General features: G+C 53.7%; 5 protein-coding genes across 5 annotated transcripts; 2 read left to right on the plus strand and 3 right to left on the minus strand.

The window, feature by feature from the left end:
- Positions 1-2,629: 2,629 nt before the first annotated feature.
- On the plus strand, positions 2,630-3,057 carry AYL99_11592 (hypothetical protein; the record flags this gene model as incomplete). Its single annotated transcript, XM_018843098.1, has 2 exons — positions 2,630-2,685; positions 2,736-3,057. 2 exons carry the CDS (start codon positions 2,630-2,632, stop codon positions 3,055-3,057), a joined length of 378 nt encoding a protein of 125 aa, XP_018687425.1.
- A 5,255-nt stretch (positions 3,058-8,312) lies between these two features.
- AYL99_11593 (hypothetical protein) lies at positions 8,313-8,774 on the minus strand (the record flags this gene model as incomplete). Its single annotated transcript, XM_018843099.1, has 1 exon — positions 8,313-8,774. The coding sequence occupies one exon, from the start codon at positions 8,772-8,774 to the stop codon at positions 8,313-8,315; it is 462 nt and encodes a 153-aa protein (XP_018687426.1).
- A 3,288-nt stretch (positions 8,775-12,062) lies between these two features.
- Positions 12,063-15,560, plus strand: AYL99_11594 (hypothetical protein; the record flags this gene model as incomplete). The annotated part of the gene is made up of 3 exons (XM_018843100.1): positions 12,063-13,085; positions 15,224-15,253; positions 15,351-15,560. 3 exons carry the CDS (start codon positions 12,063-12,065, stop codon positions 15,558-15,560), a joined length of 1,263 nt encoding a protein of 420 aa, XP_018687427.1.
- Positions 15,561-17,585: 2,025 nt separating this feature from the next.
- AYL99_11595 (hypothetical protein) lies at positions 17,586-18,014 on the minus strand (the record flags this gene model as incomplete). Its single annotated transcript, XM_018843101.1, has 1 exon — positions 17,586-18,014. One exon carries the CDS (start codon positions 18,012-18,014, stop codon positions 17,586-17,588), a length of 429 nt encoding a protein of 142 aa, XP_018687428.1.
- Positions 18,015-20,429: 2,415 nt separating this feature from the next.
- On the minus strand, positions 20,430-21,635 carry AYL99_11596 (hypothetical protein; the record flags this gene model as incomplete). Its single annotated transcript, XM_018843102.1, has 1 exon — positions 20,430-21,635. One exon carries the CDS (start codon positions 21,633-21,635, stop codon positions 20,430-20,432), a length of 1,206 nt encoding a protein of 401 aa, XP_018687429.1.
- Between the last annotated feature and the right edge of the window lie 1,720 nt (positions 21,636-23,355).

Raw genomic sequence — 23,355 nt, forward strand, 5'->3', positions numbered from 1 at the left:
AGGTTCGAGGAGAGGAGAAGGGTTCGGACTGCCCGATGCGCGATCTAAGGGCGCCTGTAAATCGGTTAGTATCGCGGTTTCACAACTCAGCACAGCGGGGATTCTTGAAGGAGAGTTGCCACAAACGCATTGAATATTACCGAACGAGCAGATTGAGAGTGTTTAATGAACAGTTGCAGTTGTTGTTCTGGTAGTGATGAAATTATTTGGGTTCAGAATGCTGGGTCGGTGGCCGCTACAACGGCGGCGAGTTGCAAAACAACAAAAACAAATTCTTGTAAAATCACGTGAGCTGTGTTTTGGAATGCCGATCGATCAACGCCGTGACTGTTTGTTTGTCCCACGCTCCGCCAGATGAATGTCATCCGGATGCACCGCAGTCTTTTCCCGGATTAGAGGGCCTCTTTGTTTCTCGCTGCAAACGAACATCACCAAGGCCTTGTCAATGGCACACGGATATACAGCAGTCACCGCCTTAGGTTATCCGGGGCACCCAGGATTCCCACTGGCATCAATCTGAGGCTGATGACGTCTAGCTCCCTAGTTCCTGTGGTCCCTCTCTCCAAATCGCAGACGAAAGCCCAGTCGTCATCGAGCCATGGGCGCTTGAGCGTCGAAATTCCATTGTCCGCAGCTCGACCCTGATACAAGCAGCTCGTCTCCCGCTGCCTTGGCAGAGTTTCAATCCATATACCAGGTGACACTGTGCACGACTGTCAACTGGGTCGACAGCATCATTTCTCTGACCGAAAGGCTATGACAACGCTGGGTGACTGAGTCGACTGGACTGATCCGGTGAGACGCTCGATCGGAGCAGCCCGCTCTCGTTAGGCCTGCCAGAGCACCTGGAGACGTGGAATGAGCAGCACATTTTCTCATTCTCAAGGCGCCAGCCGCAAAGGAAAAGAATAGCACCAGGACGTCTGGACCTTCTGTCCAGGCCATAGGCCTGCTCGGCCCCGTCGTCAGATAAACTGCCCTCCACAAGCAGCTATCTTATCCTCTCATCCTCGATGTGTCGCGCCTCTAATACGGCAGAGGGTCAACCTTCTTCCTCTTGAAGTCGATATCCGAACCTGCAATTCAGACAGGCCCAACGATCGTGAAATGGGCTGCCGACAACGTTTTCGGAAATGCGAGCTTGTGAGAAATACTCCCTGGGCTGGTGATCATAAGGAGATGTGCAAGAAAATCAGATCAACTCGGCAACATTCCAAATAACCTGAACATGGTATGGAACACGAGTTCCTTCGCGCACGGTACGGGGTACACTGCGCTGTGCTCCCGCGACTTCGGATGCAGGTCACCCGACAGCGATGCGAAATCCATATCTTGGTGTTGGGGTGAGCAGTCGCGCTGGTTGATCCTCACAAGAAACCTGCAGAGTCTGATTCGGAAGTTGTCAGGAAGATCCGGAGGGCTCAGAATGACGGCGTCAAGATCATTGACCTTGATCCTCAAGAGCCTGTTCCTGAGAGCATCAAGGAGGGGGAAGATGGTGTGTGATATAGATCTTTGTTTCTTGAATACATCTTCCAACTGGTATCTCGAGCCACAAACAGGTATATTAAAGTCAACACGCATAAATCAGTCTTCCTTCAACCATCCCGGCCAAGGGCACTCTCTCGCCATGAAGAATGGAATACCTCGAGTAGGCACCTACACCAGAACCGCGAAGGTGCAGACGATGATGTCGATGAGCAGGTTCGTCACTCTACGCGGAGGCTGGGGGCGAGCGATATTGACCGGTAAATAGTTCCCCAACCACACCCAGCTGCTTACTGGTCACAATGGTCCTATACGGACGAGTGAACCACGACAGCTCCCTCTGGCACAAGTACACCTATCACCTCTACCGCCATGACCGCCTCCACAGACTCGGGTAAACCAGGTCAGTGATGTGGGACAAGGGCAGAATAGTCATGAAACACATACACGGATACATCCATTGCATTCCATAAGGGTAAAGATATCGTCTTTTGTACCCAGCCCCAGCAATATAATCTGTCCCGTCCTATAGGCGACACACACCTTGATACACACTATACACAACCACAGAGATGAGACGACAGTCAAGATTTCAGGGGGCGTGGCTATTTTTCTTTCTCACCTTGGTTGAGAGCAGTATAGTTCTGGGTCAGGATATTCTTGTCATATTCACGCTGAGTGTCGGACATTTCAACGCGAATGATCTTTTCGGACTTTGGCGGCATATACATATCGAATGGAACCGTGAGTCACATATCGATCGAGTTGAAGATTCTCCGACTCGCAAAGATGACAGACCTCTCGATACACTGCTGAGCTGAACCAACGAACCAATCGTCGACTCATACAAGTCCTGTCCTATACGGACCATCGTTTCCCGAACAGAGATATACATGCACAAAGATGAATCATCATCGCCCTCTGCCGGCACGGTTCTCCGGATCCAACATACGTCAGCAGTAAGCATGCATGTGCCTATCGGTGGTCATCTGGCCAAAAGCCTCACCACCATCTCGTCTTGTTTCACGCACTCTCTCTTTCTCTTACGGCGCAGTGTTCCCTACCTTCCCGATGACTCCATGTTCCTGCCTCAGTGCCAGCTGTATCGCCCGTGTGCATCTCCCTCGCATCCTCCGACTCAATGCCACTTTTTCGGGACATCGACGACGACGGCATCGAGTTGATCCCGGTCGGCCGGTGGGCGGACATGATGGAAGGTTTCTTGCGAGTGGTTGCTGAGCAAATAGAAATCGCCGCTGCTCCGTTCGCCTGGCAAGTTCGGGGCCTGTCCCAGGCCAGCTGGCGCGCAAGATCGGGCTGATCAACACCACGGTGTTCACGCACATGCCGTCGTCGGCCGCCGTGCTGTTCTTCCCGTTCCCGCCCTACCTGTGGCTGACGGCGGGCTTGCTGCTGCGGCACACGGGGCTCAACGACATCGACCAGGCGCCGCGCTCGGCCTTCATCGCCGCCGTCGTGCCTCGGACGCCTATCAGGACAGGATCACCAGCACGCCGCCCTCAGGTCCGCACAGGCCTCACGACAGTGGTACATCGTCGACCAGTTTGACCCCCCGTCGTTGTTGTAATTGTAGACGTGTGTGTTGCCCTGTCCAGGGTCGTATCCCGGGCCGTATCGATACCCTCATGCGAGAAAATGGCGTGGCAAATCGCGTTGCTCTTTGTCCTCGAAAATGCATGGCAATATGGGTTCCACCGAGTCCTTCTCCGAGGTGTACCACATCACACCCTCCTCAACCATGGCTATATTCGTTGAGCACTCGGCTTTCCTTAGTTGCTGAGGATGTTATAGCCCCTTTGGAGAACAATTGCCTTCACCGACCTCGATGGTGATATCCTCCTCTGCTCCGCGGCCCAGATGAGATAGATTTTGTTGTATCCCGAGATTGGACTCCTGGCTTGGGCAAATTCCTACACCAGGATCACACTCCTTGCGGTACTTGAGGAGGCGACATATTTTTCCACCAGTCGAGGATCCCCAGGCAACAGAAGCACCACCATTACCTCGATGCCCAGACGATGGGCTAGCTCCCCCGAGCCAGATATATTCTCAAGGGTTGTTGGTGGCCTTGTTCTCGCAGGCCAACACCATGGCCAGTGCTAGTAAGAGCTCCACGCCCAGCATGCCCAGTTCCCTTATCCGAGCAGACTTCATCCCAGCGACATATTGATATGCCACCACTCTTGCTGATGGTCCTCATGACTCGGGCAAAGATCGCCCACGCGGCCTGGGCAGCTGTCGGGTTCCTTCTATTCTTCCCGCTCGGTGGTATCATCGTCACAGTTTGGCCGCATCGTCACACTGTCTGCATTCATGCGGCAACTTGCTGAGGAAGCTTTGAGATATTCATTGTTTGTGCGAGATCGCTGGGCGGGAAGGGAGGAATCTGATGAATCGTTGGGCCATTTCCTTTTCTCCTGTCTTCTTTTCGAAGCTCTCTCTCTCTGTGTGTGTCTCTATCTTGGGGCATTGCCCTTCCTTTGTCGGGAGGAAGTGTAGAAAGATCGGCGCAAATGCTAGCGTGGGCGAAATAGCCAATGCCGGAGAAATTGGCGTCACGTAACTATGACGACCATGGAGGAGATCCAAGCCAACTAAGAGACGGGAAGCATGGGCAATATTGCCGACGAAGCCGGTGTGTCAGGACACACTGTCGCAGCGGGCGCTTGGGTCACCGTCGTGGGGGAGACATAGGACATTGTGGGCGTCGTTAGTATCGACACGTCGTTCAAGGAAATAACGGAGGTATCTCTTGCGCCCATGTGGCGTTGGGTGATGGGCGGATCGAGCGCCAATGCGCCGAGAGGTTCAACCAATTTGGTAAGAGGTGGTAGAGGAGAAGCAGATTCGATTCGTTCTCACCATCCTCCAGGATGCTGTCGTCAACAGCGAGATGGACTAGAGCAAGGAAGTTGGATTTGAAAGAGTGATCTAGTTGGATCGCAGCTTGTCATCCTGTTGAGCGAAGCGAAAACAGTATCTACGGGCAACCTCGTCGAAGAAGCCGCGGATTTGCTCGGTGCGGGAGAGTATTGAAATCCGATGAGCTGCTTTTTGTAACGTTACGTGCCACCTGAACTTTGACCAATAAGGTGGGGAAAAGCGCCTTGGTACAACGGCGACGGTTATGAACGACAGAGTGTTAGAATCTATCAATAATTGATAGGATTCTCTGTCTTTTTGCCTTTGGTAGGGAGTCACACGGTGAAAACGCCGCCCAACAGCAGATTTTGATTTGGCGTGACCACGGCATTCAGATCAGCTACTTGGAGTCCGAGAATAGATGTATAAATATTTACAGCTGCTCTGGCTCATGGCTGGACCGGCACCATACAGCGAGCGCGGTGCCGCCGACGGGAGCTGTCACCCCCTTGACAGTGTATAGATGTCTGACTTTGTGCAAAGGGAAGTATATGTCTATTTTGTGGTTTTAGCAGCTTATTCTCAATCGCAAAGTTAGGCTTGCAGGGTGTTCTAAGCGATCGGTTGACCGAGCCAGGACAGGAAAAAGCACATCATATGCTCTGTATCTGTCTGGGCCGACGCTGGGGGATGATTTGGGCATCAGTCACCGGGGGACGCACAGATCGGTGAGTCTAGGCACCCTCGACGTCAGAGTCCGCGGAATTGAGGCTCTCTTTCCACTTCCCTTTTTCAGTGTTGAGGTTTACCTCAGCGACACCGAGTCGCGGACAACTCCAGGATGCCATGGCCCGTCACGCCGACATGACGTCGCTCTCCCTGCCACGCTTCCCTCGACCCTCGAACGAGGATTTCGCTTGCTCTGCTTAAGTCGTGCTCTGTTTGGCATTTCACGGGGCAGTGCCTCAGCCCTTCAACAATTGCAAGTCGTCAATCCCGGGCCAATCCCAAAGGCACTCTCGCAATCCCCATCAATGAGCATTTGCTTGTGCAGCGGTGGAGACTGCGCAAGAAACCCACTCTTGCCAAAATAGCTGAAGGGAATCGTGCCACGGGGAGAGATTGGACAAACAGGATACTCGTCAATACGGTCAGCATTCGAGACCAGCAGGGACTGATCCAGAGAATTCTAGCAGAGAACTATTCAGTGATCCCTGATGCCCATATCTTGAACGTGACCCTGTTCAGGAAAGATGTGTTGGGGCCTCTGCACGTGTGTGTGAGTGTCATGGATAGTTCTGGATATTCCTCTCATCTCATCGCTTTTCGTTTGTTCGTTCATGGGGACCGTCGTCGTGGCCCCGACAATGGCAACGACTGCGGAACCAGTTGGCTGTGCTTGTTATTTATTGGAAGTGCGTTTGCGTTTGCGATTGACGGGTATTTGAGAGACGGCGGCAGTGTGCAGCTTGGGCTGAGGCCTGATTTGTGAGTCCGAAACCCCCCTCGACGCAGGGATGGAATGGATAAAACTGGAAGAGCAACACTTCGGACTTTGGAGAAAGGTGGGCAGTCGTCGAGGAAACCAATACAAGACAATAGTCTATGGGCATTGCAAAGAGATCATAGCAGGAGGAGGGCTCATCGGTTCAAGTTTGCTTTTCTCGCTCTGGCAGTCATCTTTGTAGAGGATGAGCTTGTCCCCTGTGGTGGAGTTGAGGCTCTGTCATTGAGATTTTGCTGCCGGTCTCAACAGCTGCTGACACACCTTGGTCTGCCAGAAAGATTGGACTGCAGAATGGCGACTCGAAAGATCGAGCAAGATTGCACGCGATCTGAAAGGACGAGAGAGAGAGAGGTGGTGGTGATTGTAAAAAGGTGTTGGTTGTGTCACGATTATGTCAGCACGTGACCGCGCCACCACCACAACATCCTCGCTGTCGATCCAGCGACCTTTTCAGATAATCCTTCGTACTACAATTTCCATCGATTCAAGCTCAAAGCGTGAGAGGTTGGTTATTCAAAGAAGGAGCTGTGATCCTGTGATATCCTGGAGATGTCTCCCCTTCCTCACAGGCCGAGCTGCAGAGTCTCCGAGAAAGCAGTGATGACCATGCTTGGCGGATGTCGGCAATCAGCGAGGACAAGCAGGAGAAAGAGCAGGATACGTCAATGGAGCGTCACGTCGAGCAGGACCTGGACCACCTCGCTGTGTATGTGATCTATGAGCTGTGCACGAGCTTGTCCTTGGAGTATCTCGGGGAAAGAACGGTGTCCAGCCTGTTTGACGCAACTCTGTCAGAGGAAGAAGCCATTGGGCTGTTCGCTACAGCATATTGGCTGGACTTGCCTGACCTTGTGGATTCGTGTGTCGACTCGGTCCTTTGACAGATGCAGCCAGCTCGCCTTCAGTATGGGGACTCGTGAATCTTGATGGCCTCCTTCGTCCCATACTGGACGTCACACCGACCGCGGACCACTGCTCTTGTCTCAATTCATTATGACTTGTTTACTCATTCTATGAAAGTGCTCATGTTGTTCGTGCCGAAGATGATGCTCGTCGTCGTGCTCTTCTGTGATGCCGAATCGGTCGCAGATGCAAAACCCCTTTCTCCGTCACAAACCGTGGTCTAACCATCCATCTGTTTCCGGTGTGCGTCCCCTTTGTCTCATATCGGAGGTTCCATTTCCGTCCATGCCTTTGGTGTCAAGCTTGCCAGCGACGAGAGCATCCCTAATCCGATATCCTTTCGGCAATCATAAGGAAGAGCTGATTGATATGCCCGGCCATTCCTTTTGAGTCGACCCGCAGAATGATGGCTTTTTCTTTTTACTCTCATTTCTCATCTTTTACTTCCAAATATACGAGGACTATGTACGAACAATGACCATCAAGGTCTTGCCCTCGGTCAACGTGGCGAACATTGCATTCTCGAGCTTGACTGCATGCTCGATCGACCCCATGTGTCGGAGCAACATGAGAGAGCTTGGGCGGGCACAGTCGTTCCGTTCAGCCGCCCGACCGGTCCAGCCATTTGGCCGATTCTTTCTTTGGTCGAGTAACAGCCGCGTGCCTGCGCACGGGGAGATGCACGTGGCTGAAGTGGAAGAAAGAGTCCTGCTGCGATGTTTGAGAATGACGTGACGAGGCTTTCAAGAAGAAGAAGAAGCGTGCGGGAACGAGCTTCATGTCGCCAATCCATGCTTTCAAAGCGCGTTTCCGTTTGCTCACGGTCCGCTCCGCAACAAACTTTCTCAGGGTGGATTTACCACTGGCCGCTCTTCCTATCACGGTGAACGGGCTGACTGATCTTCTGTTGATGCTGAAATATGATATGATTCTCAGACTTCTATGGAATATATAGTGAATGTTGTGCCTCCGGAGAGGCGACCACGTGACGTTCACGTGTGAGACACATGTTGGCAAACCGTGACACTTGCCCCCTCCAAAATGGTGTCTTCGCCCTCGAATACTTGTCATCAGATATCAAAGACGTAGTTGCGTGGTGGACCTGCTTTCTTGGAGTTGTTTTCGTGGTATTCCTGCACCAGGTCGTCGCGTCCTGGAAGCACCCCTTCCCAAATGCCGCCGGTCTGGCTCAGAACACCCTCTCCATTTGTCTCGGTATTGCAGTCTTTTTTTCTTTGGGCATCCAGCGCGAGTCCGCGATATCCTCCACTTCCCATTCTGTCTGTTCTTCTTGTCCTTCTCGCTGGACAACTATCGGTGGCGGTCGTGGCTGGTGTCTGACCCGGATATGGGTCTTGAGGTTTTGGAGAGAGGAGGTTTGTATGAAAGACATTGTGAATCTTCACTCCAGGTCAGTACTGTATCTGGAAGTGGAATTCCGAGAGGAACTTGCTCTATCGTGCTTGTCGACGATCAAGCTACTTGTTGCTCATGAGGTCTTCGTGCCTGCGATGACCGCATAACACCCTTATCATTCCGCTTTGGTCGACGGTGATGTATTCCGTCTCCATTCCTCGAAATCGCGTACAATAGCTAGCACTTCTGCATCGGAGATCTCGTAGTTGCATTCCGCGGGAGATATGTTTTTTGAGAAGGAGAAGACTGGTTCCAGCGCCCCTGCAACAACGAAATCTGATGCCTCCGATTCGAGATAAATATCAAGCTGCGGGTCGAGGGAGGCGAGTTCCGGTGCAGTGATGAACTTGCGTTTGAGAGTTTGGAATGCTCGTTGGCATGCGGCCGTCCAGTGGAAGACGACTCCGTTCTTTGTTAGCATATTCAGTGGTGACGCTAACAGACTGAATCCCGTAATGAACATTCGGTAGATGTGACAAAATCCAAAGAACGAGCGGACGTCTTTCACCGATCGAGGGGTGGACCAATGCGGGATAGTCTTGATTGTGTCTGGGCCCATACTGATTCCTTCCGTCATGATAGTCTGTCAAAAATGCCTTGTTGAAGATGGGCAGCACTCAGCGATAGCTGGATTCCGTGGTAATAATTATCCTTAACGTACAGTAATGACAAGACTCAAAGCTTGAGAGAAGGATGCTTCCTGTAAGAGAAGCCCGCGGAGGCTGCTAGATAGGTCGATAGAAGGAATAAACCAAGATCAGATAGCTATGGCCTCTATATATAAGAGACTCGAAGACTTGAAGAGGCTTCGAAAAGTGTGCGAGGGCACACCGCTCTTATCCGTCCCGTTCGGGTACGTGCGGTCCTTGGCTAGTTTGCTCTGTTTAGGGGCTATGACATAACACTTCCCGGGTGCTGGAAGCGTGCTTTTCTCGTATGGGCTTGGCAAGCCCAAAACGGCTTAGCGGGGGTGTAAGTAACCCTGTTACTGCGCCCTTCCTCTTGAGCTGCGGTTGTGAAAATTCCTTTCGTCAATCGAAGAATATGACAGCCTGATCTGCGTGGATAGACACAGTTACGACCCTATACACGGTATCTTCATATCAAATCTATACTGGTGGGTACTTTCTATGGTTAACAAGGGCTCAAGCAAATCTAACTCGTCGTTAGCACCACTCCCTCTCACATCGCCCTCTCACACCGCCCTCTCACAACGCCCTCTCACAACTCCCTTCAGTCATCCTATCCAGTACCCATAGCACGATGGACGTCCCTGCAAGGAATTATGCACAAAGAACTCTCAGCGGAGCTCAAGGAATACCGACCAGATCTTTGTTTGAGATGGCTGATATGCCCGTGCCTGAACCTCGGAGACAGGCTCTGCCTCCCCTGGTGTTTGGGCAAACGAACATAAACGCACCGGCTGGCAGCACTTCGTCAGGCTGGCCGGCTCCGTCGTCTGGACGGATGCCGATCCCAGATCTCACTGCACCCGATAGGCTGGCTCTGCCGTCGAGACGGATATCAATCCAGGACATCACTGCGCCAGACTGGCCGGCTCCGCCGCCTGGACGGATGCCGATCCCAGATCTTACTGCGCCAGATACGCCGGCTCTGCCGCCGGGAGCAATGCCGATCCCAGATCTTACTGCGCCAGATACGCAGGCTCTGCCGCCGGGAGCAATGCCGATCTTAGATTCCAACCTGGAGCCCATTATTGAGGCATCAACTGACGAAACAAGTATCACGAGGGAGGATATCGAAAAGCTTATCGGTGGTCGAGATCCCGTGGATTACAAATGGATCTGTCTGTATGAGAATTGTGACCACAAAATGACCCGGAAAGCAAACTTAAGGGCACATATCAGGGGCCACTTTGGTCTCTCTGGCCGTCACTTCCGATGTCGGGTTTGTAACCAAAACTTCCTGCGAAGTGGTGATGCCAGACGCCATGCCGTGGTCCATACCGGGACAAAAGAATTCCCTTGTGTTTGTGGAAAATCGTACAGAAGTTCACGCTCATTGAGCCGTCACCGAAAGCGTACAAAATGTATTGCTGGGTTTGGAGGTGTCGTGGTCCTAGCCGGGGAGAACCCATATTCTTGTGTCTGTGGAAAAGCGTATAGTCGTCGACACGCATTAAGCCGCCACTGGGAGCAATGTAAACTATTTTGGGCTTCAGAGGCGTCGTTGGGAAGGTGACGAAACGCGGTAGACCCGGTAAGCACCTACCGGAGATGGACGAACGCTACCCCGAGCTGACACCGGTAGAGCACGGCAAGATTCTAGATCTATGGGATAGTGATAGATCGCAATAAGGGAGTGTTATAGAGCCCAAATGGCATCGCGAGGTTTTCAGTGGTACCCTATCGAGTTATTAACGCGGTTTTCCAGTCGTCTCGTCCTTCAATCCGCAGTCGATTGAAGGCAGCGATAAGGTCCTGCTTTATATAGCACTCCCCCTTACACAGCTTGTCCAGTGTTTCACGGAGTCTTGGAATAGGATAACGATTCTTAATGATGATTACGTTAAGTGCTCTGTAATCTACACAGGATCTGATCCTCGTCCTGTTTTCTTGACCAGAATGATAGGCGAGACCAATGGGAACGAGGATCGCCGGACCATTCCTTTAGACAGGTGCTCGTGGATGTATTTCTGAGCCACCTCCGATTCTATAGAAGACTTCGGATAAGGTCGCTTAGAGGGAACTTTATGCGAATCTGACTTCGTCGGCTTAATCTCGTGATCAATCCCGGAGCGATGCGGTGGTAACGAATCCGCAGTTTGTTTCGAAAAGGCTTCCAGCTCGTGATGATGTTCGTTTGGTACTTTTGCTCCAGGATTGCTGTGCTATATTCCTTCCCTTTCGTGGTGATATCGTAGTCTTCAGGGTTAGTAGCAGATAGGAATAAGCCTGTGCATTGAGGGTGAGAGTCTTCTCCTGTATCAGGTTCCCCTGTTGGTAGGTAGACAGCGGCGATTTCCAACTCGTCTTCCACTAGTAGTTGATAAAGTTCCGAGAGCTCTATGCCTGAGCACTCGATTCCATCCACAGTGGAAGGGAGAATTGTGAAGTTTGTTCAGAACTTTCTCCTGCTATTACTGCGTCTCGCTCGCCTACTCGTTTCGCACGGTCTCCGCGGCCAGGACGTCGAGGTTGAAATATGGCGAGAGGGCTTGACAGGTCTGAAGCAGAAAAAGGAAGGGTTGAGCTGTCGGGCAGTGAATTGGAGTTATCGCAAGCACCGTTTCAGGCTCAAGGGAATATCTCTTCACGCAATGCTCACGTGTGCGACACATGTTGGCAAACTGTGACACCACACCCCTTCAATATAGTTTCTTCGCCCTCGAAGCCTTGTTGTCAAGGATGCAGTATTCAAGATGGGCAGTACTCAGCGATAGATGGATTCCGTGGTAATAAATATCCAACACATACAGTAGTGATCAGACTCAAAGCTTGAGAGAAGGATGCTCCTCGGGAGCGAGGAGCATAGTTTTTCCGTCCGTGCTTGGCAAGCCGAAAGCGGCTTAGGGTGGTATAAGAAGCCCTTCACACCGCTCTTTGCTCCTATGAAACTTTCCTTCGACAATCGACGAATATAGCAGACTGATCTGCGTATATAGACACAGTTGCGGCCCTATACACGGTGTCTTCATCTCAAATCTATACTGGTGAGTGTTGCCCATAATTGACCAGTGTTTAAAGCAAATCTAACTTGTCGTCAGCACCACTCTCTCTCACACCTCCCTTCAATCACCCTATCCAGTACCCATAGCACGAGGGACGGCCCTACAAGGAGTTATTGAGCACGAAGAAGAACTCTCAGCGGAGTTCAAGGAATACCGACCAGATCTTTGTTTGAGATGGCTGATATGCCCGTGCTTGAACCTCGGAGACAGGCTCTGCCTCCCCCGGTGTTTGGGCAAACGAACATAAACGCATGGGCTGGCAGCACTTCGTCAGGCTGGCCGGCTCCGTCGCCTGGACGGATGGCGACCTCAGATCTCACTGCGCCCAATGGGCCGACTCTGCCGTCGATCTCAGATCTCACTGTGCCTAATGGGCTGACTCTGCCGTCGATCTCAGATCTCACTGCGCCTAATGAGCTGACTCTGCCGTCGATGTCAGATCTCATTGCGCCCGACAGGCCGACTCTGCCGTCGATGTCAGATCTCATTGCAGATCTCATTGCGCCCGACAGTTCGGCTCCGTCGCCGGGGGCAGATCTCATTGCCCCCGACAGCTCGGCTCTGTCGCCGGGGGCAGATCTCATTGCGCCCGACAGTTCGGCTCCGTCGCCGGGGGCAGATCTCATTGCCCCCGACAGCTCGGCTCTGTCGCCGGGGGCAGATCTCATTGCGCCCGACAGTTCGGCTCCGTCGCCGGGGGCAGATCTCATTGCCCCCGACAGCTCGGCTCTGTCGCCGGGGGCAGATCTCATTGCGCCCGACAGTTCGGCTCCGTCGCCGGGGGCAGATCTCATTGCCCCCGACAGCTCGGCTCTGTCGCCGGGGGCAGATCTCATTGCGCCCGACAGTTCGGCTCCGTCGCCGGGGGCAGATCTCATTGCCCCCGACAGCTCGGCTCTGTCGCCGGGGGCAGATCTCATTGCGCCCGACAGTTCGGCTCCGTCGCCGGGGGCAGATCTCATTGCCCCCGACAGCTCGGCTCTGTCGCCGGGGGCAGATCTCATTGCGCCCGACAGTTCGGCTCCGTCGCCGGGGGCAGATCTCATTACGCCCGACAGTTCGGCTCTGTCGCCGGGAGGAATACCGACCTCAGATCTCATCCTGGAGCCCGGCATGGAGGCATCAACCGACACAGGAACTATCACGAACGATGATATCCAACGGTTTATCGGTGGTCGAGACGTGGATAAAATGTGGGTCTGTCAGTATGAGCAGTGCAAGAGGACATTCCAACGGAAAGAGAACTTGAAGCAACATATCAGGCTCCACCTTGGTCAACTTCAGCGTCGGTTCCGATGTCAGGTTTGTAATGCAGCCTTCTACCGAAATAGTCATCTCGAACGCCACGCCGTGGTCCATGCCAATACAAAACCATGGTCTTGTGCCTGTGGAAAATCGTACACTCATCGAAGCGCATTAAGCCGCCACCGAAGGCAGCGAAAATGTATTGGTGCGTCTGAAGGTGTCGGATTCCGTACCACTTGTGTCTGTGGGGGATCGTACACTCGTGGAAGTGCATTGTACCACCACCAACAGAGTTGTGAAGTGTATGGGTCTGTTAGTGGATCTCGTTGAGAAGGTGACGAAACGCGGTAGACCCGGGAAGTACCTACCGGAGATTGACGAACGCTACCCCGAGCTGACACCGGCGGAGTACGGCGAGATTCGAGATCTATGGGGATAGTGATATGGAGTGTTACAGAGCCCGAATGGCATCACGAGGTTTTCATTGGTACCCCATCGAGTTATCAACGCGGTTTTCCAGTCGTCTCGTCCTTCAATCCGCAGTCGATTGAAGACAGCGATAATGTCCTGCTTTATATAGCACTTTTCTTTACAGAGCTTATCCAATGTATCACGGATTCTTAAAATAGGGTACCGATTCTCAATGGTGTAGTGTAATGACTCAAGCACCACAGAGACATAGACAGCTTCCGATCCTCACAGAAAATACTAGCCACGAAGAAGTGGAAGATGTACCAAAGAGCCATCCGCCATCGATTTCGACTTGGTCGGCACAACTAGCACTGCCAACGCCAGTTCGGCCACAGCCGCGCCGCAGACCTTCGTCTGAGGACTCTCCTGAATTGGTGCGCGATCTGCTCCCATCGACAGCGCCTCCTGCCAGTGGCAGTGGCAGTGGCAGAGGCAAGCGAGTCCGTAGACAGACTGCTAGGCTCGTGGAATCCAAGCAACATGGCTTCCCAGCTATTGTGGAATAAACACCAAGGTTGGCTATACAAACCAGGCGGCGGCGAGGTCAAATAGACGGCGATAAGGTCAAGGATGACGCATAGAATAAATCGATATCATGAAGAATTGATTCACATACAATTTCGATGTGGTTTGATTCTGCCGAGCATTAATCAAACACGCCGTGATACGAATGCGCCGTGAAATTCGCGCTCCGGAGACACTTCCTTGACTGACGATGAGCCCTCAGCACGGAGGCAAGTCGATGGGTGCAAGCAACATTTCACCGATTTCCTCGACATTGCGACTTAGCCTGACAGCGCTTGCGACGACATGTCGGTACGACTGCTTATGCGGCTGCTTGTGGCCATCCAGGGCCCGAAGCGACTTCCCGATGCTCGATGATAGGCACGAGTCTGCTGCGTGTCCACACCAATCATGTCCCTTTGGATTGGGCCAGGTGGTCCTCCACCAGGGACGCATGGCACGGACCGAACGGTTCTTCCTTGACTCTCTTGCCGAGGAATCTGCCTGTGCCTTCCAGATGAGTGTCGTCATGTACCGTGGCGGTGCTGTACACTTGCACCGCCGAGGAGTTCCACGTCGGCACTACCTTGCCTGTGGCGACGTGGAGGAGGAGCTCTGATCCGAGAGTTTGAGCCAGAACCGATGCCAGCTCCTGACATGGCTGCCGAGCCCGCCGTCGTGTATTCCTCTTCCACCGGCTCAAATGACGCTTCGTCAGTCTCTGCTGGTGCTGACGGACATCCAGTCGACTCGTTTGGGTCTCCTGCTGCCCACAGCGTCTGACCATGGAAAGATGAAGAATGTCATGACAATGCCGAACACCAGACACACGAGAGGGTACCGCCGGTCCCCTTCGCATCGGCTTCTCCTTTTGGCCACGGAAAAGACGAGGCCGGGATCTCCATGGTATGGCAAACAACGGCTGACAGCAAGCGGCCGTCGTAAACTCGTCACTGGGAAAGGTACACAGGGTCGGATGCATACGGCAGTCTGGGAGTGGAGTCAACGTCTGCGTACTTGGTACGGGAAGCCTTGCTCCATCGGGATCGCAAGGTTTTTGGGGACGACGCCGCCGACTTTCGCCCGGAGCGGTGGCTGGAGCTGACGAGGCGCAGCTGAAGGCGATGGAGAGGGCCTTTTTTGTGGTACGTTGCACGGTTTCGTTTCTTGTCCTCGCCCGTCTCTTCTCTGATTTGGTTTCTTCTTTTCTGACAACTCACTCACCCATCACACTCGCGACAGTCCGGCGGCGGCTCGCGGACCTGCACGGGCCGCAATATCAGCCTGATGGAGATGTCCAAGGTGATCCCCTCACTGCTGGTGGTGTACGATATCGAGCGCGCGGACCCCAAGGCCCGGGTGCGCACCACGACGTACTGGCTCGCCGTGCAGCGGGGGCTGGTGTGCAACATCAGGAAGAGGGATGTGAAGAGCGCCGTGTCAAGGATGTGAATAATTTGGGTGCCGCTGATCCAGGTCGGGGTCAGTCGATCCAGTTCAGCCTGGCGGGCTTCCCGTTCTCAGCAAGTGGCACCAGTCCTCTCTCCTTGCAAAAAATAGCTGTGACCCTTCACAGATTGCGATGTGCATGCAAGGTTTCAACAAGATGTCGACCCTCTGCTCACAATATACTCTGTAGGTGATGTTAACGGCCAGCTCCCCCAGTTCGAGAGGCCATGGTCGCAGCGGTTGAGAGTCGACAGGGTTGACTTGTGGGTGTGTATGTAGATGGCTAGTGCTGTATGGTCGGTCAATGGCCGTCGCCGAACTCGCCAGACAGGCCCCGAGTAAGTGGGAAGATGGTCCTCGTTCCGACTCTGCTGTTGGAAACAGGTCGATCTTCATCAGTCGGAAGGAGAGGACAGCGACCTCGAGCACATTCATGGATGAAATAAAGTGGGTGCTCCTCAAGACTTGGACTGACTACTCGACAGACTGAGCACGTGCGAGAACACCCCAATCCGGAGACTGCTTCCTCGCCTTTGCATAGCTCCCATCGGCAGACCCTTTCACTTGCATATCTGCATGTCTTCCAGAACGTCGCACGGACCATCACATGCACCCCGGTGACTCTGAGCAAAGCATCGTGAACAGTGAGTAGGGGGGGAAAGACAACAAGACAAGTCTCTGGAGACGGGCCCGATGGATATCACTCCCAACACCAGAAATCGGATCGTACAAAATCCAGGGTTTTTTTTCCCCAACGCTGCAAGCTGCAAGAAAGGATCAGGAACTAATACGAATTCGAGACGAACCAGGTTCGAAGCAAGCGAACCTTACTTCGAGTCTCCGGGTCGACCTCGCAAATCGCCGTGGCCGCCATCTTGGTGGGAGTTTCGTGTCTGAGTGTGTGACGATGAGCAGCGTTTGGCTGGAGCTAAGCGCCAGATCAACGAAGGCATGGGCCGCTCCCAGAGCACTCTCTCGATCTCACGCAACAGGGAAAATGGATGCAGGTCCGTTTTGTCTTGTCCTGAGTCGTCTCGTCTCGTCTCATCTTGTTTCGTTTCGTTTCGCCTCGTCTTATCCTCGAAGCAAGCATTATATGAAAGAAAGCTGTATATACTCCTTAAAGAATAGCCGTCACTCTCAATGGCAGTCGAGGACAAAGTCGCTGGGAGTTGCACCGCGGCTATACGGACAATCGGGTTGGGGGCTCACAGCTGTTCTAGGCTAGACACCCAAACGAGAGGCGGCAGCTGCTGGTGAGGGCCCTGCAGAGTGATGAAGCTATTATCTCCCTGGCCGGCTTCCTTCGTTGGTCTCGCGGCCAAGGTCGACAACCATGAGGGAGAGCTGGCAGAGTTGGCCAGGATCCGGTGGCGGTGTAAGCAATAAGTGAGAGACGCAGACACTGGTCTCTCCGCTGGAAGATGTCCTCCAGACTAAGGTCGAGGTTCTTGTTCGGCCACAGCCTGTGCCACGTTGGTTCAAGCAATTGCGGTTTCTGAGTTTGACAATTCCGCCATGGCGTCTTTGCTATCCAACAAGATTGTCGGGATCGAGATGCTGGTGGTCATCAAGACGGTACAGGCGACATGGGAGCTCTGAGCAGGACTGTCACGTATACCGGCGTGCAAGCGATCTGAGAAGCAGAGTAATCAACCTTGAAGGGTGATGGTGACAAGGAGGACTCATTTCACCTCGCCCCAGCTTCCGTTTCCACGCACAAGCCGGCAAATTCATCTCGTCGTCGGTCTCGCACCACCGCATTTTGACCACCTGGTGTGCCGAGGCGATGACAACGCAATGGACAGCCGGATGGTCACCCTTAAGTGCTCGTCGTGCTGTGCGGAATGCACGACAATCCACCGCTGGATCTTCGATGTCTGCTTCGCAGATACGGCAGAACAAGCGATCGAGTATGGGTGAAAGTGTGAACCCGTGGTCCTGACTCATCGGGTTTCGTTGGATTGCCTCGTTGATGTAATCCGTTACCCTGCTCGGACGCATCGTATGTCGAGCCCGGAGCTGTGCTCAAGTACGCAAGAGAAGAGCAGGCGGCTGGTTGGGTTGTCCTTTGACCATGAACTTCCCTCCATCCTCAGCCTTGCCCTTGTCATATTGCACCACGCCTCCCCGGCAATTCTTTGGTTTGCTCACCACAACATCTCCCAGGCGAATGTCGACGCCCAGGGCAAGGTTGGGGATGCCACCACTGACGCCGACCATCAAATCGACGCGAAGCCCGGGGAACGTCCTCTCCATATCCTTGGCGACGTTGGCGGTGGAGACCGGCTCATCTACCCCCTCGGGCATGCGCGCAATCACCACGTTGTGACTGTGGATGCGTCCCAATGTGTAACTGCTCGGGTCTTGCGGGTGTTCGGCCATCATTTGATATTCTTCGTCCAAAATGGCTATCGCCACGAGGCTGGAGTTTGGCCGTTCTGCCGCAGGTAACATGTCACCTCAACCGCTGACATCGTCTCTGCCGGAATTCAGGTCGTGCACCCCAATGCCCAGTCCATATGACGGTGAGCATGAGGTGTCGCTCTGAGCAGTCTTGGTGTCCTGATGTCTAGCTGGGCTCGGACTCGGAGCGTCGCTGCCCCCTTGAAGCTGTGCATCGCGTTCCCCAACAAACGGCTCCTTCAATATGACTGTGGCAAGTTGCAAAGACTCGGCAGCTCTCGTCACGACTCGCTCAAGATGATCATGACCGTCCTTGAGCATCAGCAACCATGGCCGACCCCAAGGACGACCTGACCGAGAAAGCTCACTTTGATCCTCATTGGAGTGCTTTTGACGGAGGAACTCTTCGAGCGCAGTGACTGCGCAGCATCTTCTTTTGCATATTTTCTGTCAAATCACGAGAATTATTTGCACTGATCTGACTTCTTCCAGCCTCCATCCGTGTGCACCACTACCAAAGCTCTGTGCAGCACCTTATCGTGCATCTTGCTATTGTGTACCAAGGCAGGCTGCATTGGCCCCGAGACGATGTCGCATCGGCACAACATCGGTAGAGCCGGGTGCGCAAGTACTGAAGTCTTCCGGCGCGGTGAAAATACCATCGGCGAAGGATTTCACCATGAGTGGCAGGACTTTCTCGGTGACAGTACATGTCGATAGGAGCCGGTGTGATGTGATGCAACAAGGACTCGATTCTATTGAATTCGAGGTGTACACTCCTGTAAGTCTCGTCAGAACAGCCTGCGCGTCCTGTCCGCCGATGCGAGCTCTTTTTCTGCCTCTCTCCCGAGCGCCCGTGGTACACACCTCGGTGCATGCCTCGCAAAAAACCTTCGAGCAACCGCTTCTTCTCCACCACGGCAGCGCGGCAAGATTTGTGGACGCTCAAAAGACTGGAAGTGAGAAAGTGTCTAATAACCCACTGGAGTTGGCATTTGAAAGATGGGACAAGTTGCAGAGGGCTCCTGAGGGCTTTGAGAATGGCTGCGCAAAACTGGCGGGCGACAGCCTTTGTTGTGCTGTGAGGGCCGGTAGCTCTATGAGCAAGTCAAAATCATTGCGGGTAAGGATCAAGGCCCGTCGTAGGGGCGCGGTTTGGTTTTTGAGAGGAAGAGGCATGACGAGATGCGCCGGGAGTTCTGCATTGTTATGCGCCGGGAGTTCTGCATTGTTGTCAACCCAGAGTTACCGGGGGTTTCAACTCCCCCACGAAGGGGTTTCCGGGGAATTCGAGGCCCGCAGCCACAGGAATTCCAGCTCCCATAGCGTAAAGCTTATATTAACGTTGTTGCCGTTAAAGGACACTGGGAGCTGACGAAGACATGCACACGCATACAGTGAAATGAATCGAGATCAGAAACACGTCCCATGATTCTTCTCTCCATCGTTCGCGGGGTCGAGCTGCAGGTCTGATTCAGGGTTGCAGGCTCGTCACCCCATCGTGGACTTTGCTGTGTTGATGCGTTCAGTCGATGCGCTACACTCGCGATCCGGAGAGAACGGCCCGTCGTGTCGTGGTTTGCGTGCTGCATCAGGGACTCGAAAATGGGGGCGCCTTCGGGGCTGTGGCTGCGGAGGAGGACGCTGTGTTGAGGAGACAAGGGCGTCCCGAGCCTGGGAATGGCGGGCGGCTGCGTCGGGACGCCGAGGCCCTTGTTACGGTAGTCTTCCAAGGACGCAGAGGCGGCGCAATCGAGAAGCGGCAGCATCCATGATCCATTGGCGAGGTCGCCGGGTCAGACAGACGTGTCGTAGCTAGCCTCAATGATCGAACTTGAAAGACGAAATGACTTGATTCTACGTAGTATGTTGCTCATTGACCTAACCCGTCGTCAATACACCGTCGCGTTCCATCGTACAGAAACGACCTCCAACCTCAGAAAGGCACCGCTGGTAACCTAGATGAGAAGAGTCTTGCGCCAAATCCACCTACACACGACAAGGACAAACACGAAGACGAGCCATCTTGCGTCCTCTTGCCAGTCCCGCATCCGACAACAAGTCCCGGCCCTCATCTTCCTCTTCTCTCAATAACGTTGCGAGACGGCCTGCAAACCCAGCGTCGTACGACATCTAAGCACGTCGTCGCGTCTCCAACCGTACAGCCACCACTCCAGTCCAGACGTAACGAAACCCATCAACCATGACATCCTCGCCTTCTTCCCTCTCGTCCCCTAACCACGCCACAGCTGCAAACATGACCTCGACTCGACCCCCGCCGCGAGCCGAAACTCAATACCCCCGTAGGACCACCCACCAAACGCCACCCTGGTCTATGGACCACCTACCGCTGCAACAGCCCCCGACGTGCTCCCCAATGGTAGGAAAGTCCTCCTCTTAACAGCCGTTCCTGGCGTGCCGTTTCCCACTCGGCGTGCCTGGGCTCGGGCCCAGGGCAGTCGGCGCTCATATTGCCGCGCAGCTTGTTGGGGGGCTGCCGCTGAATTTCGCCGCTATATCGCTCCAGTCGATCTCGTTGTCTTGGACTGGCATCTCATGTTTCTCGTTCTTTGGCGGCGGACCATGCGACTCGGGGTGGCTCGACGAAAGCAACACGGAGAAAGGGGATGGTTGAACACTCGGGAAAGAAGATGCCAATGGTTGAGGGCGAGTTGACGGGCTGTTCGCTGGCTGAGGATGGAATGACTCAACATTCGACGGATGAACCTGCGCGAACTGATCCGCGTAACCCTGGAATTCACCATAACCAGCCATCTGAGCTGGAGGCATAAAGGAAGACGGATTATCGTAAGTCATCGGTGGCTGAAAGTAGGTCGGTTGGGCAGGGTACGAGGCTGCCGGAAGAGGCTGATGCAGCAGCAGCTGCTGCTGTTGTTGGTGTTGTTGGTGTTGTTGGTGTTGCCGGAGTTGTTGGTGTTGCTGGAGTTGTTGGTGTTGCTGGAGTTGTTGTTGATGGTGGTGTGGCAGTGGTTGGGGGTGTGGGTGTTGTTGTTGTAGTTGTTGGTGGTATGGGTATGGGTGTTGTTGTTGAAGTTGTTGGTGGTATTGTAGTTGTTGGCGTTGTCGGTGTAGTTGTTGGTAATACTGTAATTGTTGCTGTCGTTGTTGTCGTTGTTGCTGTTGTTGTTGTAGTTGTTGTTGTAATTGATGGTCTTTTTGCGCAGCCCACGATTGAAGATTATTTTCATTATCCTGCAGCCACAAGAGGTTGCGCTTAGCGCATTCATGTTCGTCTTCAGGGTCTGGGGGAGGCGCAAAAAGACCTGCCGGGGGTGGTATGGGACGACCAATTTCGAAATGCACACGCATGCCTTCTCTCTTGTGTTTCTCGGCGAACTCTTGCATTAGCCGGAAAGCTCGCCCGAAAAACTCGTCTCGCTGCGCCAGAGAAGAGTCCGCCTCAAGTTCGATAGTGTCGGCCGACGTGATGCCCTCTTGGACCGCCTCATTCTCGCCTTGGATGTTGCCACTGACTTTGTTCCGCTTGCTTCCTCTTCGGGGAGTAGTCACCACGCTACTATCTTTTTTGGAAGACGTAACACCCTCTGTGGTGGTTTGGTCGTTTTCGACGTCCTCCGACGAAGTAGGGGAGGGGGACACCGCAGCTGGCCGCTTGCGTGAGGGCGTGTAGTGGTGCCTCAATTCGGCCATCGTGGTATTCCTGCTATCAGCGTCTGACTGGCAGCTCGTGTGAGCGAAACGTGATTGAATTGACTGATTAATTCGTCGATGAGGCTCTGCACGAAACGTGCAAGCACAAAGCTTCGTGGTGTCGCTCGCTAGACCTTCCTAATGAGGGATTAGGCAACACTCGGCTGACCTTCCGAGCAGTCTCACAGCTCGCAAGGTCAGAAACCGGGGGACAGAAGATGTGACAGCTCTCTCCGAGCGAGTGTCTCAAAGAGGTTGATCATGATGGAGAACGATCATGTCTGGGGGTGGACAATGGTGAGGCTCGGTGCTGGTTGGGACTTTGGCTGAACGTGGCGCTGTGGCGCAGTGGCTGTGGCGCCTCTCACCGGACCGGAGATACAAATGTCCGCATATCAACCTCAACTGCCTCAACGGCCTTGTCCTTCATTTCCATGCTTCAATATGGTGTCCGTTCATGTCTGGACTGACGCTTTCCTGAGGTCGTCTTCCTCACACTTCCGAAACCCTTCAACCAGGTCGGGACTTCTACATTCACGTCAACTCCACCTTGCTGGATGAGTCTGACACGACATCTCCGAACATGAACGAGACTTCGGTGCATCCCAGCAACTGGTATAGAGGGAAGACGCAATACCCGGCAACTCCGACAATATGGGCGGGCGGAGGATGAACTATCGATGGCAATGGTGTTGGCGTTAGCTCTCTCGTCTGCTTTCTCGCTCGAGGACTTGAAATCGATGGTTTGGCGCGTAAATGCTTGGTCGCTGGTGTCGTCTTGCCGACTGGCGAGGCGTTGGGGTCAAGCAAGGTCGGGGACCAATGGAGGACGAAGCCGCCCGCAACACGAAGGTGGACAAGTCTATCACAGGGCTGCAAATGCTCAATGACTTGTTCGACAGAGGGACTTGTATGGCAAGCAGTTCCCATGCCATGCCGCGACATCGAACGGGCTGTGGTCCTGTATCAAGACAAGATACTCCCCATCGATCTTCTCGACGATTTGCCACTGTTGACGCAGCTCTTCCGGATCGTCCATGTAAGCGACGGGGTATGCAAAATCCCGCGGATTGGCGTCCCGTACCCTCCTCAGAAGACCCGCCCGCCATCTGACATGCTCGCTCCGACAGTCACTCAGCCATGCTGATGTTCTTCACAAATGCCTCTGACCTGACATGACGATACTGGCACAGCCCTTCCTTGCAGCAAATCGTGCCCTTGCCTGACATCGGTTTGTCCTCGTCTCGCCCTCGAGACTCTCGATTGAGTCAAAACCCGACGTCAAGGCGACCCGAAGACCTATGAGTCCAACATGCAAGGATGGAGCCCCATCGACGCAAAAGAAGGTGTTCGTGCCGTGTTTCTTGGCTGGACACCGACATTCGTTGGCTACTCGTCCCAGGGTCTCCGGAAATATGGCTCTTACGAAATCTTCAAGCACCTGTACGGCGACAACATTTTTTCCAACAGGAACCGCACGCTGCTTTAGCTGAGTGCGAGCGCCATGGCAGAGTTCATCGCGGACATGCCTTGTGCCCATGGAAAAGCCATCAAAGTCCGCATGCAGACGACACTCCCTCCGTACGCGAACAACTTCCGGGGGGATAGACGAAATCGTCGACAAGGGGGGCATTGCCGGGCTGTACAAGGGTCTTTACCGTCTTTGGGGCCATCAAAATTCCGTACACGATGTGCAAGTTCGCAACCTTTGAATTCTCGT

The sequence above is a fragment of the Fonsecaea erecta genome (genome assembly GCF_001651985.1).
Source record: "Fonsecaea erecta strain CBS 125763 chromosome Unknown Scaff15, whole genome shotgun sequence".
NCBI classification, from domain to species: domain Eukaryota; kingdom Fungi; phylum Ascomycota; class Eurotiomycetes; order Chaetothyriales; family Herpotrichiellaceae; genus Fonsecaea; species Fonsecaea erecta.